General features: G+C 56.6%; 1 protein-coding gene across 10 annotated transcripts in view; it reads left to right on the top strand.

Annotated features, from left to right (window-relative positions):
• Window positions 1–16,641, top strand: part of LOC102688934 (citron rho-interacting kinase) — an 84,838-nt gene that overhangs the window by 13,545 nt on the left and 54,652 nt on the right. For 8 of the 10 annotated variants that reach the window (XM_069182029.1, XM_069182028.1, XM_069182024.1 and 5 more), the window contains exons 10-13: window positions 3,040–3,223; window positions 12,208–12,313; window positions 14,069–14,212; window positions 15,681–15,800. In XM_069182029.1, the coding sequence (XP_069038130.1) occupies window positions 3,040–3,223; window positions 12,208–12,313; window positions 14,069–14,212; window positions 15,681–15,800 (554 nt within the window). Of the gene's footprint in view, window positions 1–3,039; window positions 3,224–3,324; window positions 3,480–12,207; window positions 12,314–14,068; window positions 14,213–15,680; window positions 15,801–16,641 lie in introns of those variants that run through there. The other 2 variants (XM_069182030.1, XM_069182031.1) reach the window with 2 other exon arrangements.

Here is a 16,641-nt window from a genome sequence, read left to right as displayed (position 1 = left end):
TCCTGGGAACCCTCCGCTCCTGCCTTGCTGGGCTGGATGGCCTCTTCCTGCTGCCTGTTCTGCTTCTCTCCCTCTGCACCTCACAGCCTGTCTTTGCACAAGCGCCCCCGAGCTGAGGCCCGAAGGGTCTGAAGGACTCGGCTGAGCACACATGAAACCACCAGCTGGTCTCTGTCCTCTCTGTGCTGGCTGAGTGAATCACAGCGCGCTCGCCTGCACGCTGGCTGAGGCATCGCTTCCAGGTTTTGGCTAATGACAAGTGTTGCTTGCGCCTCTGATGTAATAACGGTTTAATAGACACCAGCCGCGGTTTCGGCAGGAGGGAGGGGGAAGGCCGCAGATTGTCGAGACCGTGACCGGGATCACAGATCCTAGCGATTGTGGGGTTCGGTTCTTCTTTATCTTCTCCTTTTCATTGGCAATTGCTGAGAATTTCTGTCCCCGAGTCGCCAGTGTTGTAAGACTGGGGTGGGTGGCAGGCCCGACGGCGCAGCGATCGCGGCTGTGGGCTCCAGCTGTCGCTCCCACGCGGACTGGACGCGCAGTACACCTCCCGCCCCGCCACGCCCAGCAGCCTGCAGCGCCCGGGCAGGATGCGTGCTTCGCTGGTGGGCAGAGAGAACGCCAGCAGTCTGCTCCCAGCCCTGCCCTAACGCCGCTCGGGGGAATCCTAGGGTGATCAGATGACTTAAAGCACACAGGATGAACTACCCATCTCCACTGTCCTGTTCGGACATGGCTGCATGTGACTGAAGCACTCATTCCTTAAATTCCCCCCCCCATGGGACAGTACTCGGGAAGGCAGGAAAGAGAGAAGCCAGCTAACGAGAGCTCCGGACTAGCACCAGCTGCGTTAGGGCCTGGAGGAGGGCCGTTCCCATAGCAGGCCAGAAGATGGCACTGTCTCCCTCTCCCTCTTCTCACTCCTTTACAGCCTCTGCCTCTGCTCGCTCACGTCCTGCTCTCTCCTCTGTGTGCAGCCGGATCTGCTAGAAAGTGAATTTTCTCAGACACGATTTATGGTTTAAGGTTGATACATATTTGTGAAATTGGTCTGGATGTAATGGGAACTGAGCAAAGAAATGTGAATACATTTTTGTTGATTTCAGGTAAATCCATCCCTTTGACTTAATTTTATTTAGTGTGGGGGAAAAATGGTTGAAATGGAATTAGTTTCATATATCTCCCTTCTTTCAAATTATGTTTCTCTTATGTCTTCCAATAGCCCCATCTCCTTCAGGCTCCACCCCCAACAGAGCCCACCCCTTTCAGGCTCCACCCCCAACAGAGCCCACCCCTTTCAGGCTCCACCCCCAACAGAGCCCACCCCTTTCAGGCTCCACCCCCAACAGAGCCCACCCCTTTCAGGCTCCACCCCCAACAGAGCCCACCCCTTTCAGGCCCCACCCCCAACAGAGCCCACCCCTTTCAGGCTCCACCCCCAACAGAGCCCACCCCTTTCAGGCTCCACCCCCAACAGAGCCCACCCCTTTCAGGCTCCACCCCCAACAGAGCCCACCCCTTTCAGGCCCCACCCCCAACAGAGCCCACCCCTTTCAGGCTCCACCCCCAACAGAGCCCACCCCTTTCAGGCCCCACCCCCAACAGAGCCCACCCCTTTCAGGCTCCACCCCCAACAGAGCCCACCCCTTTCAGGCTCCACCCCCAACAGAGCCCACCCCTTTCAGGCCCCACCCCCAACAGAGCCCACCCCTTTCAGGCTCCACCCCCAACAGAGCCCACCCCTTTCAGGCTCCACCCCAACTGCCCTCCCACCTGCGTGAGGCTCTGTCCCCAGCAGCCCTCCTGCCTCTTTCAGTCTCTGCCCCCAGCAGCCCTCCCGCCTGATTTAGGCCCTGCCCCGACCACCCTCCTGCCTCTTTCAGTCTCTGCCCCCAGCAGCCCTCCCGCCTGATTTAGGCTCTGCCCCCAGCAACCCTCCTGCCTCTTTCAGGCTCTGCCCCCAGCAGCCCTCCCACCTGATTTAGGCCCTGCCCCGACCACCCTCCCACCTCTTTCAGGCTCCACCCACCAACAGCCCTCACACTTGCTTGAGGCTCCACCCCCACGACCTCCCTCATCTATTACAGTAATAACAGCTTTCCATTCACTGATTACGTTCTTACTGCAGTCTTTTTAGTGGTATAAATTAGCTATTTCCATTTAATGTACCAGTTGCACATAGCTATTAACAAAGCCATCACTGTGCTGTTATAGAAGATCATTAGGAAGGCTGTTTTCTTCTTATTTTCTAGTATGCTTTTATTTTTAATTCATTACAATCAGGCTTGTCTGTAGCACTTTTCAAATGGACATTAAACATCATGGTCTGATCTGCGCTGTGCAATTTTGTGGACTGATTGAGACGGAGCCTCATTTAACCGTTCCTTTCTAAAGGGGCTTAAACTCCCTTTACATTATCCCCGACGGTGTGGGTTCTTCATGAGTTAGGAACCTCTGAATCGAGGGGTCTGCAGGAGAAATAGGCCGTGAAAGTGCTGTCTTTAAAGGGAGCATTTAACAAAACTGTGGTGGGCAGAATCTGAGTTTAAATACATCGCTGCCACTGTCAGAATCACAACTGCGGCTTGCCGTCGGCTGCGGTCTGTCTGTGTCACGGCTACACCACATTCAGCACAAAGCCACTAAACGGGTTGCCCAGCCTGCTGGTCAGATCGCTCGGCTGCTTGGTGGTTTTGTTCCTCGCCCCACAAGGGGTTAATGTGTGTGTGTGTGGCGCAGTTCATTGTGGCCGTCTGTGGAGCTCTGGGTTCCAGCAGTGAGTCAGACTGCATGTATTATAGTTATTAGTAGGATCTGCTGCAGTGTGGGAAGCCTCTGTGTGTGTGTGTGAGGGAGAGAGAGCCAGCGAGCTAGTGAGCGCGTGTCTGTGCGCGCGCGCTGCTCGGTGCTGCACTACACTACAGTTCAATCCCTTTGCATCTTCCCTCCCTCTCTCTCCGCTCGCTCTCTCTCTCTCTCTCTCTACCGCTGTCGCTCTCTCTCCCCCCTCATTCTCCGCTCGTCTCTCTCCGACAGCGCTCCCTCCCTTCGTTCCCACTCTCCGCGCCGAAGATGACACCTCGAATTTTGAGGAGCCCGAGAGAGCGCCCAGGCCAGTGGCTCCCCCGCGGCAGGCTAAGCGTTCGGGTTTCCAGGGCGCGGACCTGCCCTTTCTAGGGTTCTTCTACAGCAAGGCGCTGCCTGCGCTCGCCAGGTCTGAGTAAGTACCGCCCCCTCCTCTCGGGAGACCGGCCGACGGACCGGACCGACGGGCGGACCTCCACTTGCCCACCCCCCCGGCGGGGAGCGAGGCTGTGGCCGGTGTCCACCGTGTCCACATTACAGGTGTCTGCTCCGCAGGGGCTGTAGGACTCTCCCCCTGCCAGCGCTGTTGGGCTACAGGCTGTTGCAGGGCATTAGTCAGTCATTTCTGTGCACAGTCGTCATCCGTCTGGCTTGGCATGGTTTCACAGCAGGTAACGCTCGTCTCGTCCTGGCGCTGGTCACTGGTGCGTTCTGACGGGGTCGGTGTTTGTGGGGGGGAAAAAAATGTATCTCGTGCCTGCAACATAAGCAATACGCTAATATTGCTCTCTTACTCTACAAGTTTGAATGGATTTCTTATTACGTTCGCTGGCTAATGAGAGAAAAGTGGGGCTCATTTTTTCAACAAAGGGTTTAATGAAGATCTCCTCCAGGCGGCCCCCTTTTTTTTTTTTTCCCCCCTGAGAGACCTCTCTCGCCCCCGGCTCGGCGTGCGCGAGGGTGCGTGTTCGCTCGGCTGCCCAGGACTCCCAGCTCCCCCCACTCTCCGCTCGGCTCCCCCGTCGCCAGGTGCAACTGGTACTCGTGGTGAACCCCCGACATCGAGCCGCAGGTTCAAGCCCGCCGGGCTGCGCGGGGCGGCTCGTTCGGAGGCAGAGGCTGGCTGGGGGTCGCAGAAGGAGGAGATGACACTGACATCCACTCTGTGATGGAAGAGTGGATTTCCGAGCGCGGATGGCAGCAGAGGCTCTTATTTCTATGGAAACGGATCCCTGTTCCCACACTGCTGTCTCTGGCAGTACGGAGAGCCTAGGTAAACAGCCAGACGTGGTGGGGAGTCTTATCGCGCTGTGGCAGCCTGCAGATTGGATCGGCAGCGTTCGTGATTTAATTTGTTTTCTTTAGTTGCCTTTTTTCCTTCTCCCCAGGGGGCGGCGGGGTCCGCGAGAGAGAGAGACAGCTGCCGCTCTGACAGCGCCGATACAGTATAGGCAGGGGGGGTGGAGGTTTTGGGGGTGGCAGGGGGTGAACGCGCCTGCCTGCGCCGAGCGCGTCCCTTTTTCCTCTGCGGATCGCTGGCGGCAGGGAGGTGCGCTTCGTTTAATTCATGAATGAGAGAGCCTCCACACCCCCCGTCTTTCTTCTTGCTGTCTCTTCCTTTCTCTGCGTATCGGGGTTCCCTGGGGGAGAGTGGGGCTAAGACCCAGCTCAGAGTGGTGTTTGTGGGGGGGGGGTATTTGGGGAGACGGGGAGGGTCTGTGCTGCTGGTCTGCAGTTCCTGAGGGGAGCGGGGGGGGGTAGGGGGATGTTGTGATTAAGGCTCCTGGCTGCTGAATCAGTGGGCGTCTGGAGTCTTGGGGCTCGTGGTGTGCCCGGCCGGGCAGCGCTGGGTGATTCTCCTTAACCCAGAGGCCGAGCGGGGTGAGATCACAGGCCGTTTCCCCAGAGACACTGGCAGGAACCCCTGCTCCTCCTGAAGGTTTCTTGGACAGGGGGGACATAGGGGATATGAGGTGGGTTAGCATTTGTCACCTTAATGATGTGCTGGCTGTCAGAAGGATGATGGAACGCAGAGAAATAATTGTAGTTACCGTGAAATCTGTCGGCGCTTCTTCAGCAGCTACGTGTCCCTGGCAGATCAGCCGGGGAGGAAGGTGTTTGTATTGCACAGTGCCTGCCATGCAGGAGCCTGGCGGTTCAAGCGCGGGGACAGAGGGGGGCTGGGGGGCCGGGGGGCCGGGAGGCCGGGGGGAGACCCTCTGAGTGCGGGACGGGGGTGAGGCAGGAGCGTGGCTTCGCACTGCGGTCAGGAAGCAGAGGGTGTTTGCGCTGAGCCACGAAACCGTGCTCGGTATTGAACCGTGGGCACGAGTGGGCTTGCTGGGCTTGGCTGATGGGCTGTCATGGAAGAGTCTTGGAAGGGTGATTCCTGGTGGGACAGTCGAGGGGGCGGGGGGGGCACATGACCTCCATGTTGGAGTGCACAAGGCACGGTCAAACAAAACAGTTGCATCGGTGCGTTGAAAAGCTCGTGAGAATTCTTATCTACCCAAGACTATGGACAGGCCCACCCCCCCCACCCCCCCAGAACAGGCGCTGCTGGCCCGGTCCCCGCGGAGAGCCTCTCTTTAGAGAGCGTGAAATGGCATTACGCTCGTCTGCCCTGGGAAAGCAGGCTGGCTCTCCTGTGGGGAGAGGGGCTGTGGCCGCTGGCTCCCAGGTAGCCCTGCTGATATTCATCACGGCCTCCTCGGGGACAGTCGGCTGATCTGAATAAACTGCAACAGACTCTCCGCTCTTTCTGGACTTCTGGCTCCTCCAGTGTGGAATTCCTCTGCTCCCCAAGTGGTTTCTTTCCTCTCTTTTAGGACGAGCGCAGCGATCTGTCACACTGAGTGTATTTTCATTTTCCTTGCACCGACCCTCTAGGCGCCGTCTTCATTAACCTCTCCTAATTGGTTTTTAATTAACCCAGAAGTGACAGCGAACTGGGCTGCTCTGTGCTGGCGGCTAACACCCCCCCCCGGGGCTCTCCTGGGACACGTGTGGGTTCGGAGGGGCGTGGGGGTCCGGGGCAGGAGACGGGCAGTGCCCAACTCTCCGTCGCCTTCCGTCTGTGATCGGGCTTCGTCGAAGATCCCCAGGGCCCTGGCACATTAAAACGAACAGCGTTAACGGACAGGATAGGTGTGTCGGACAGTTCCAATCAGAGAGCGCCGCGGATACTAATGTGCTGTCCCTGACGCAGTTGGGCCTGGTATGTTGTGCAGGGCCTGATGCAGACAGTCTGCTTTGGAGTACATGAGAGTTAGCCAGGAAGCTAGGCGGGCCCACAGCATTTAAAAACGCCAAACCTGGATGGATCTTCCTGTGACGTCAGGAAGGAGGTGCTCATTTTGTTTTAGACTGGATGCTGTGTTCGCTTGCCTGGGTGGACAGGCCCTTTAAACAGGACGGTTTTAATGGATAGATCCTGCAGAAGTCAAGCTGGTTCCAAAGATGAAAGACCAAGAGGTCTACTAAGCCACTGTACAGTCCTGAGCCCGCTACAGCATGCATTTCAAATATTTGCTGAAGACCTTCTAGGAATGAGCCTGAATTTGTTGCGAGCCAGGAGGAATGGGTCAGGATAGTGAGTCCCTCTGAGTTCAGCCACCTGCACCGTCTTGTATGCCACCTAAAGAGCTGAGGAGGTCATGCTCTTGTTACCCTGTTACCCTGTGTGATGACCTGCCCCTCAATCCAGCTGCAGCTCGGGCTGTGTCTCTGAGGATGCTGTCCAGAGCAGCAATGTCTGGTTGCGCAGAGCGAGAGGAAAGGAATCCGAACTGCATGGATGCAAAGCCTTCCCCTCGCCTGGTCTGCTCGGAGTGTGCGTGGGTTGCGGCTGGAATTAAACTTTCTAAATTGGGAGGGAGCAATGATGGGGGGGAGCAGAAGGGAGAGAGCTGCAGTACCCTGGGAACCGAAAACTACGAAAGTATATAATCAACTCCGAAAGAAGCAAGTGCCTGCAGGCAGTGCAGAGGCTTTTGAAACCCTCTAACCCTGTTTGACTGTGGGCTGAGGACCCTATGAGTGAATGGGTTTCCGGCAAAGATCCTTGACACACCAGCTTCAGCTGTCCCCTGCTCTGCTGGAGCAGCAGTTTGGCCACTGCGTGGGCATCATTCTTTCATTCTTGCTGGTACGCTTCTGGTTGGTGCTCTGACCAGAGGTGTGGTCAGGTGTTTAGAGACAAGGGAAGGTCTGCGCTGTGTTGTTCCGACTTTGAACAGTCAAACACAAGCTGGTGATCAGGGTTTTCTTGGCCTTTTGTCTCAGTCATTCTGACTGGGGGTGTAGTGAGGGGAAGGCAGAAGGCTCTTGATGAAATGAAACAGAGCTAACCCAGCTCTTTCAAAGTTTATTTAAAAGACGACCTGAATAAACAGCCTGTTGCGTTGGTGCATCGGCAAATATGAACCAGATGTCCTTTTGCAGTGTAGTGTCTCTACAGCGCATCATCCTCCACTGACAGGTTAAAATAACAGAAGCCCTGTGGACTTGAACAGAGAAGACTGCTAGGAGACCAGATACAAGTATTCAGGATCCTCAAAGACTCCAACAGAGTCATGCCAGTGCAGTCCTTCAGAAAGACCGTGAAACACAGACCAGGGGACACAGATGGAAACTCATGAAAAGTGTTTTTAAAACTGAGAAACAGAAACACTTCACTGTGGGAATCTGGATCCAGTTAACCAGCTGATACCCTGGTGTCTTTTAAGGAGTGGCTGGATGAGGTCTTTGGTTGAGTCGGTTGCTCAAAACTGCTCATGTTAGGTTGACTTACTGGGCTCCTCTTCTTTGTAACCCTTCTGAAATCGAGTCTTTTTGAACTGCTGATGCATGAATATGTGCTTGCAAGCTGTGCTTAATGCAGAATGCACTCCCCCCTGTCCTGTGCATTGAAGTTCCCATCGGTGTCTGACTGCTGCCTGTTTTGGGGATGTGTTGAAACAGCTGTTTTGAGATGAAGGAATTCCATAGTTTATTATCCCAGACTGGATTTGGATGTTTTAAGGACACGCGTTTTAAAATTTGCTTTCAGCTCTGACCGTGTTGTTTTGGATTTGGAATTCGTAATCAAGCCTGCACCAGTTTCTGAGTTGGAGAACTGCCCTAGTTCAGCTGTGGGAGCTGGAGTGTAATGAGCTGTACCTCTGGGGAAGGAGAAAAACCGACACATTGTCATTCTCTCTTGAGTCTGTTCATCATCGCCTGATCACCCATGAAGAGCAGAGCTGTTTGGGTAGGAATAAGGGAGCTTGCAGTTAATGAGCTGAAGGGAGACTGTATGCACCCTGCCTGCTGAGGTTGTTGGAATCTGTGCGCTTGAAGTTTGGAACCAAGGCCTGAGGTCAGAAACTCTGGAGCCTAAACAATCGAAGCAGCTCAATTAAATGCACGAATTAACACCGGTGTTGACAAAAACCAACAGATGCAGGGGTCTCCCAAGACCAGGCCTGTGGAGATGATCCTTGGCGAGCCAGTAACAGCGAACAAAGCAAATCGCACGAGTAGAGCTCCCACTTTTTTCGCTGATATGTTGGTAAAGGTTTGTAGAAACCTTTAAGTGTCTTATTACACATCTGTACAAACCAGTCGGAATACCCCCACATGCAGTTATCTCGTTTGGTCGTTTTCCCGAATTGTGCTTGCCACAATGAAACGGTCAGCAGTGTGTGAAGTGTGAAGAGGCGTTTCAGTGGGGGAGCACACACACGCTGCCCGGAGGGCCCCAGTGCTGCAGAGCTCCTCCGAGCGACCAGCAGACAAGAAGATGGGCTGAGCCTCGTCCTCCCGTTCCTCCTGTTCCCACAGGAAGCGCATGCCCAGCAGCCCTTTCAAAAACAATGGAGATGAAAAGAGGTTTTTCAGCCCGTCGTTTTCCGGAGGCTTCTATTTTTAATTCGCTTCTTGTTTTTTTAATAAAAGACCTGCGGTGACTCATCCCTGGGAAAGTGCTAAAGCCTGCAGTCTGAAGTTCTGAGGCTTGGTCGGGGCTCTGGCCGTGAATAATGTAGCAGCCCACCACAATGGCATAGCCAGCGCTGGGCTAAGAGTTCCTGCACACATTATCTCACGATGTGCTGCAGATTGTTCACAATGCGTAGAGGTTCTTTGCAGTTCCTACAGGTGAAAATATTGAAATCGTGTCTGCAGGCAGGGGGAAGGTGATCCCAGGAGTTTTGGGATTGCCTGCTGCTTTGATTTTAAGGAAACATAAATGCGTTGGGATGTCCTTGCAGGTGTTTAAAATATTGAGTTATGAGTGATGACCATGTGCCGGTGTCACTGCCACAGAAGACTGCTTGCCAACACGCTGCTGACACCACAGAACACGCACGTGTTTATATACTGTATCATTTTCCTTTATTGATTTTCAGTGGCCAGTTTTTGTTTCCCATCTTAAACTTGAAGTTATTTAACTGCGTGTTGGGGTCTTTGCCAGGGTTTTGGTTTGGCTTCAGCACGCTGCAGTTATCCTGTGCCCTGTTGTATTAGAACGAGCTCTTCCCTCTACACTCTGAAGGCGGTGGAGCCGCCCAGCGACTATGTGCTCACGGTAGCAGACGAAGTATTTTATCTGCGTCAGGCCCTTTACAGGCTGCAGCTCTGAGGCAGAGGGCTCTCTGAATCCCAGGCAGTGGAATGGTCAGTGCCCGTCAGATTGGTCAGACTGCTGGCAACACTCCTCGGTCAGCCTGACCACAGACAGCGGACGGGGGGCGCTGGTGCACTGAACCTCCCCTCCTGCATTGACCATTACAGCTCAGCCAATAGCACGGTGCGAACGGCTCAACCGGCGTTTAGTTCTCTCCAAACAGTAGCCGTTGTTCTGCTCTGAGAGTAGAAGCCCCTACTTTCCAGGCAAATGCGTGGCCCCGAGGTGTGCGATGCGTCGCTCAGAGCGTGAGAGGAGGCGGACTGACCCAGCTGGCCTGCTTGCATGCGTGCGCCAACAGGCACCACTCATCTCCTTCACAACGCCCATCGCGGAGGCAGAACAACTTGCTGAGACTTTTCCCGTTGGTCCTGTGGATTAATCCCGCTGCCAGCCACGGGCCTGCCAGTCGAGGCGCCGGCAGTAAATAAGGCCGGGTCCGTCGGCTGGCAGCGGTGGGAGCGGCCGAGTCTCGGGCTCCGCGGAGCGGCGCCTGTCCCCACCCACTCAGCACTTCCCTGCCCACTTCAGCCCTGCTGTTCCCCCAGCCTCGGCTTCACGTCCCTCGGACAGGAGCCGCAGAAGACTGACGCACTGATGCCACAGGCTGCACATTTGCATTTTTTCTGCATTTGCACTCTCTAAATTTAGAAATCTCTTATTAATATCTGCCATTTTTCTCGCCACGCTCCTTTTTGTTCTCGGCGTTTGATATTCCGCACTGCTCTCCCCTGCGCTTCGATGAAAGCGGGCTCTCTCTGCTGACCAGCTGGGGGAGGAAGGAGCTGATGCTGGGGCTCCAGACCCCACAGGGCAGTAGCTGCGAGAGAACCTGATCGGCGCTGATGCACTGGCTTAAATACAAGTCCTGACAAACCTGCAATTACTGGCAATGGGACAGCTGGGTCTCTCCCAGCCAGTTCTTGAAAGAAGCCAGGGCTATCGACTTCAGCAATCAGGCTAGGTAGCTTGTTTCATCCCCCTACCACCCTGTGGGTAAAGAGGTGCGGTCTCAGTTTGAATAGCGAGCACCAGCAGAGCCCCGTATGTCCTAAAGCGTTGTGTGACATCTGCTCTCCAGCAACGCGACACTCCAACCTGGAAAAGATCCAAACGGGAATGTGCCCTCCCATCACAGGAGGTCGGGATTCCCCGTTCCCAGCCTGCGAGACACGTGCTGTAGCCTGCGGAAGCAGCGCTGGAGTGCAGAGACATGGGAGGTACTGGGAACGGAGTGGGAGACGCCGAGCTTCCTTCTGCTGAAGCAGCGTTCAAGATCATGGCGCTCCGCTGAGCCGCCGTCAGCCTCGGGGCCCCCCCCAGGACATTTTGTGAAGATGTTTGAGTGGGTGCACGGCCAGTGTTGCCCCGGGTTTGTGGCCGAGGGGGCTCCTGTCATCCGCTTGCTGGTCCTTCCCTCCCAGTGGGAAGCCCAGCCGGTGCCCAGGGTGGAGCTCCTCTTGCCCCGGGGGTGCCTGTCTTGAGCCGTCGGAAACCTGAAAGGAACCCCAGCCTGGCAGAGACTGTGGGGGATCAGGGAGAGATGAGAGCTCCGCGAGACCGCGGGGGTTCCTGCTGTGGAGAGCGGTGGTATTAATAGCTGTTGGAGGCGTTGGACACAAGCGCTGACTCTCCACAGAGATGACGTGACAATCGAACAGGCAGACGATCGCCTCCATTCTTTCTGCTTCTGACGGGGAGGTGTGTGAGCCTCCCCAAAATGTGCTCCTGTCCCGTCTCTCCGCTCCTGCGCCGTCCGATCCGTCTCTCTCAGGTGGGCCGGTCTTTCTTGGGCAGGTCCAGTCTCTCAGGTCCGGTGCCGGTCCGATCCGTCTCTCTCAGGTGGGCCGGTTTTCCTTGGGCAGGTCCAGTCTCTCCGCTCCTGCGCCGGTCCGATCCGTCTCTCTCAGGTGGGCCGGTCTTCCTTGGGCAGGTCCAGTCCGTGTCTCAGGGGCGGCCCAGTCTCTCTCCTGCGCCGGTCCGATCTGTGTCTCGGGGGCGGACCAGTCTCTCCGCTCCTGTGCCGGTCCGATCCGTCTCTCTCAGGTGGGCCAGTCCAGTCTGTGTCTCGGGAGCGGGTGAGAGAGAGCTCGTTCCGCATTGAGCTTGATGAGCCTAACCGTCGTCTCACCAGCATGATAATTATTCTTCCATCTGGGTCTTTCAGAGCGGGTGACCTCCATGCTGAGCTTGATTGAAGGTTCTGATGTTTTTCTGGGTTAATCAGATAAGTAAACCAGCCAGGTGAGCTGGAAGGAGAGTTGCAGGAGGTCCTGCTCAGGGCTGGACAGAGAGCTGGAGTGTGTGGAAGTCACCAGGGCAGGTCAGAAATTTGCCTGGGGAGCTGTACGCACAGCAGACGGTATTCTCTGGGCCCTGTATTGCTTTGCTGTATGGGTTGTGATGAGTTCTGTTTGTTTCATTGTTGTTTATAGCCCCTCTATACAATTAATTTTTAGTGCTTTTTGTCTTGTACAGTTCAGGTGCATTCAGAATGCTAGCTCTCTTTGCTTGCTGCTGGAGAGAAGTTCGCTACCTCTGTGAGAGACTTGTGCAACAGGATTGAGAGTTTTTGTTTTTTAAATGATCACAGCGCTGCAGCACCGATTAGCTGTTCCCTTGACCTTGTCTGAAGGTGTTTAACGTGTACCTGCCGAAGCTCAGGCTCCCTGACAGTGGGTACGTGAATTTGGAGCACTGATCCAGCTGTAGCCCTTTCTCTATCTTTACAGATCAGTAGCTGCAGGGCTCGACTCTCCAGCTAAGACTAACTCCATGGAAAAAAAGCTTCACATTAAAAGCAAAGAACTGCTAGAAACTCAAGACAAATGTCACAAGGTGGGTACTGATGACACATGGGTGCCTGGTGTGGGGGCTTGGGGGACTCGGCCCGGGTGGGGGCTCTCAGGGGGCTCCAGCAGGGTGTGGGGGCTCAGGGGGCTCCAGGCTGGTGTCAGTGGGGTGTGGGGGGCTCAGGGGGCTCCAGCAGGGTGTGGGCTCTCAGGGGGCTCCAGGCTGGTGTCAGTGGGGTGTGGGGGGCTCAGGGGGCTCCAGGCTGGTGTCAGGGGGGTGTGGGGGGCTCAGGGGGCTCCAGGCTGGTGTCAGGGGGGTGTGGGGGCTCAGGGAGCTCCAGGCTGGTGTCAGGGGGGTGTGGGGGGCTCAGGGGGCTCCAGGCTGGTGTCAGTGGGGTGTGGGGGCTCAGGGAGCTCCAGGCTGGTGTCAGTGGGGTGTGGGGGGCTCAGGGGGCTCCAGTGGGGTGTGGGGGCTCAGGGGGCTCCAGGCTGGTGTCAGTGGGGTGTGGGGGGCTCAGGGGGCTCCAGTGGGGTGTGGGGGCTCTCAGGGGGCTCCAGGCTGGTGTCAGTGGGGTGTGGGGGCTCAGGGGGCTCCAGGCTGGTGTCAGTGGGGTGTGGGGGGCTCAGGGGGCTCCAGGCTGGTGTCAGTGGGGTGTGGGGGGCTCAGGGGGCTCCAGGCTGGCGTCAGTGGGGTGTGGGGGCTCAGGGTGCTCCAGACTGGTGTCAGTGGGGTGTGGGGGGCTCAGGGGGCTCCAGTGGGGTGTGGGGGGCTCAGGGGGCTCCAGTGGGGTGTGGGGGGGCTCAGGGTGCTCCAGGCTGGTGTCAGTGGGGTGTGGGGCCTCAAGGGACTCCAGGCTGGTGTCAGTGGGGTGTGGGGCCTCAAGGGACTCCAGGCTGGTGTCAGTGGGGTGTGGGGGGCTCAGGGGGCTCCAGTGGGGTGTGGGGGCTCAGGGGCCCCAAACTGGTGTAAGTAGGGTGTGGGGCCTCAAGGGACTCCAGGCTGGTGTCAGTGGGGTGTGGGGGCTCAGGGGTTCCTATACCTTCTGCGTTGTGCTGTAAATTCAGGTTTAGTGTTCTGCAGGGAGCTCTATATACAGTAGCTGTGAGGGACTCACTTGACATTTTATGAATGGAAATAGAATGGACTGTTGGTGTTATTATGTTTCTGTTAAACCATCTTTGAAGAGCTCTCTGCTCTTCTGAAGCAGTTTGGCGTAGTCCAGGCCTGTGGAACGGATGTGTTGGCACAGGGCAGCAGTGTGCAGCTGGAGTGCAGTTGTCACCCTTCTCAAGCAGGGCTCCAGTAGTGAATCAGCTTATTCCTGCACTTGCCCCCAGCGCAAAGAACCTTCTTAAAGTTCCTTTCTTTGCCATCGCTTTATGCAGAGCGTAGACAGCCTTTTTAAAAATGTTTTCTCTGGAATATTCCTGCTGTCCTCTTCGGTAACCTAGAGAATTAGATTTCTGTTTCATTAGTCAGAAAAGACGCTCATTCTGAGAGCTCAGATTGCTCCAGCCTAGGAGTCCATTGTGTTGCATCTTAGCCACAATTACGTTTTGTTCACACCAGAAGCAACAAAGGAGCACCTCTCTCCCGGAGGGCAGAGTGACCCTCTCTGTGAGCCATGAATGCTGATTTTTGCAATAACTTGAGACTGATCTGAGAGGTCTCTTCCAGTCACTGTGCTTCACACAGTCTGCTCCGTTTGCATCAATTAACATGGCGACTGCAGAGCCAGACCGTGCAGCTGGCGTTCCGGTCAGCAGGCTCCGCCTGACCACTCTGTGGTTCTGTTCCCAGATGGAGCAGGAAATCTCCCGATTCCAGCGCAAGATGTCTGACCTGGAGTCCGTGCTGAAGCAGAAGGATGTGGAGCTGCAGGCTTCGGAGACGCAGCGCTCCATACTGGAGCAGGACCTGGCCACCTACATCACGGAGTGCAGCGTGAGTGTCCGTCTGTCCGTCCGCTGATCCGTTTTGGAAGGATAACTTAGGAGGCTCCTCAGCACCCCCAAAATTTGTCATGTTTCAGGGTTTTTTGTTGTAGATTCCACATTGCTTCTGTAGTTTGCCTGCATAACGGTGCACAAATAAGTTGGCCACTCTCTGTGCCACGAACAAAAAGTGGGGAGGTCGGATTACTGATGGGTAGATTCCTTCGGCCTTCTTTCCCAACATCTGGCCTGTCGGAGAGAGGAATGTGCAGGTAATACCTCTTTCTCCAGTCCGCAGGCTAAGTAGAATTGACAGAATAAGTAGAACTGACGCGGCGCTTGAGTCCTGCCCAACAAAAACAACATCAGATCGCAGAAGATGCAGTCTTTTCCTTCTGCGGGGCGGCTGTGTGCACTGCTCGTGTGCTCAGACCCGCGCAGAAGCTGGATGCCTTGCGTAATGAATTTGCACCTTAGCCTCTGGCTGCTCTGCTGGGACTTGCCTCAGGTGTGGCTAATTAGCGGCTTTAGTTCTGCAGCAGATTTAATTGCTGTGTGGTGGGAGTATTTATCGAGAGCCCTGGAGTGCTGTGAAAATGAACAAGTAAAGAGATGCAAATGTAGCAGGAAAGAGGTAATTCTCTGGACACAGGTCTGCCTGTCAATAAGAATGGACACCTGACAGCTGTTTCACAGTTCACCGGTTCCCCTTCTGAAGCGAGATGCTTTCGGGTTTTGAACCCCTGGGTTTGTGTCGGAACAGACGTGCTTAAGCTCTGGACCAGATCTCGTCTCGTTTCCTTCATCCTGTCGTCAGTGTTATTAGACCGAGGGCATAAAGAGTTATCACTTACAGCTGCAACAAATGCACAAAGTTAATGTGTGGGGAATGACGTGATCGTTTTCTAGCACGCACGCTGAAATGGTATTGAACGGACCTGACGCAGGTGAAATCATTTGTCATCAATGTTGACGTATGTCAGTCGTTCCGAATGCAGCTCTGTAGCGGCTGGGCAGACCGTCACGCTTCGACTCGAAGCACAATAGTCAGTGTGTCGTCAGGGCCCTCGGTGCCTCGCTCTCCGACAAGGTCACGGTCAATGACCCCGGACCTCCAGTCCTCACTAAAGAGGTCCTGGCTGCATTTTCTCCAGGCTCGTTGTTCTCTGGGTGGAATCTCCTCGTCACCTGAGCCTGATCGGCTCCTCACTAACGAGGTGAACTTGTGCTTTAGCATCAGTGAGAGTCACTCGAGTGAAACAGACATGAATGATCGATTAATCAAAATGAGACTGAACACATTTAGTCAATATCCTAGTTAGACCCTTCATTATCCTAAAAGCAGGCATGCACAGGGTGATAGGCTTGCTTAGGTGCTCAGTGCCGTGTGATTCCTGCCCCTGTGATGCCGCAGGGGGAGAGGGGGGCAGGAGGGACAGTGCAGGCGGCGAGGACAGCGTCTCTCTCTGTCCTTCCAGAGCCTGAAGCGCAGCCTGGAGCAGGCGCGCATGGAGGTGTCTCAGGAGGATGACAAGGCCCTGCAGCTGCTGCACGACATCCGGGAGCAGAGCCACAAGCTTCAGGAGATCAAGGAGCAGGTGGGTTCTGCCGGCCCGGGACACTGGCTCTGCCCGCGGGACTGGGGGGGTTCTGCCGGCCCGGGACGCCGGCTCTGCCCGCGGGACTGGGGGGGCTCTGCCGGCCCGGGACGCCGGCTCTGCCCGCGGGACTGGGGGGGCTCTGCCGGCCCGGGACGCCGGCTCTGCCCGCAGGACTGGGGGGGTTCTGCCGGCCCGGGACGCCGGCTCTGTCCGCGGGACTGGGGGGGTTCTGCCGGCCCGGGACGCCGGCTCTGCCCGCGGGACTGGGGGGGCTCTGCCGGCCCGGGACACTGGCTCTGTCCGCGGGACTGGGGGGGTTCTGCCGGCCCGGGACGCCGGCTCTGCCCGTGGGACTGGGGGATTCTGCCGGCCCGGGACACCGGCTCTGCCCGTGGGACTGGGGGGGTTCTGCTCGTGGGACTGGGGGGGGTTCTGCCGGCCCGGGACGCCGGCTCTGCCCGTGGGACTGGGGGATTCTGCCGGCCCGGGACACCGGCTCTGCCCGTGGGACTGGGGGGGTTCTGCTCGTGGGACTGGGGGGGGTTCTGCCGGCCCGGGACGCCGGCTCTGCCCGCGGGACTGGGGGGGTTCTGCTGGACCGGGAAGCCGGCTCAGTCCGCGGGACTGGGGGCGTTCTGCCGGCCCTGGGACGCCGGCTCAGTCCGCGGGACTGGAGGGGTTCTGCTGGACCGGGACGCCGGCTCTGCCCGTGGGACTGGGGGCGTTCTGCCGGCTCCGGGACGCAGGCTCAGTCCGCGGGACTGGGGAGGTTCTGTTGGCCTGGGACACCGGCTCTGCCCGCGGGACTGGGGGGGTTCTGCCGGCCCGGGACGCCGGC

The sequence above is a fragment of the Lepisosteus oculatus genome, chromosome 22, assembly GCF_040954835.1.
Source record: "Lepisosteus oculatus isolate fLepOcu1 chromosome 22, fLepOcu1.hap2, whole genome shotgun sequence".
Lineage (NCBI taxonomy): Eukaryota > Metazoa > Chordata > Actinopteri > Semionotiformes > Lepisosteidae > Lepisosteus > Lepisosteus oculatus.
The sequence above is the reverse complement of the archived record's forward strand: the minus strand, read 5'-3'. Positions and strand labels throughout refer to the sequence as shown.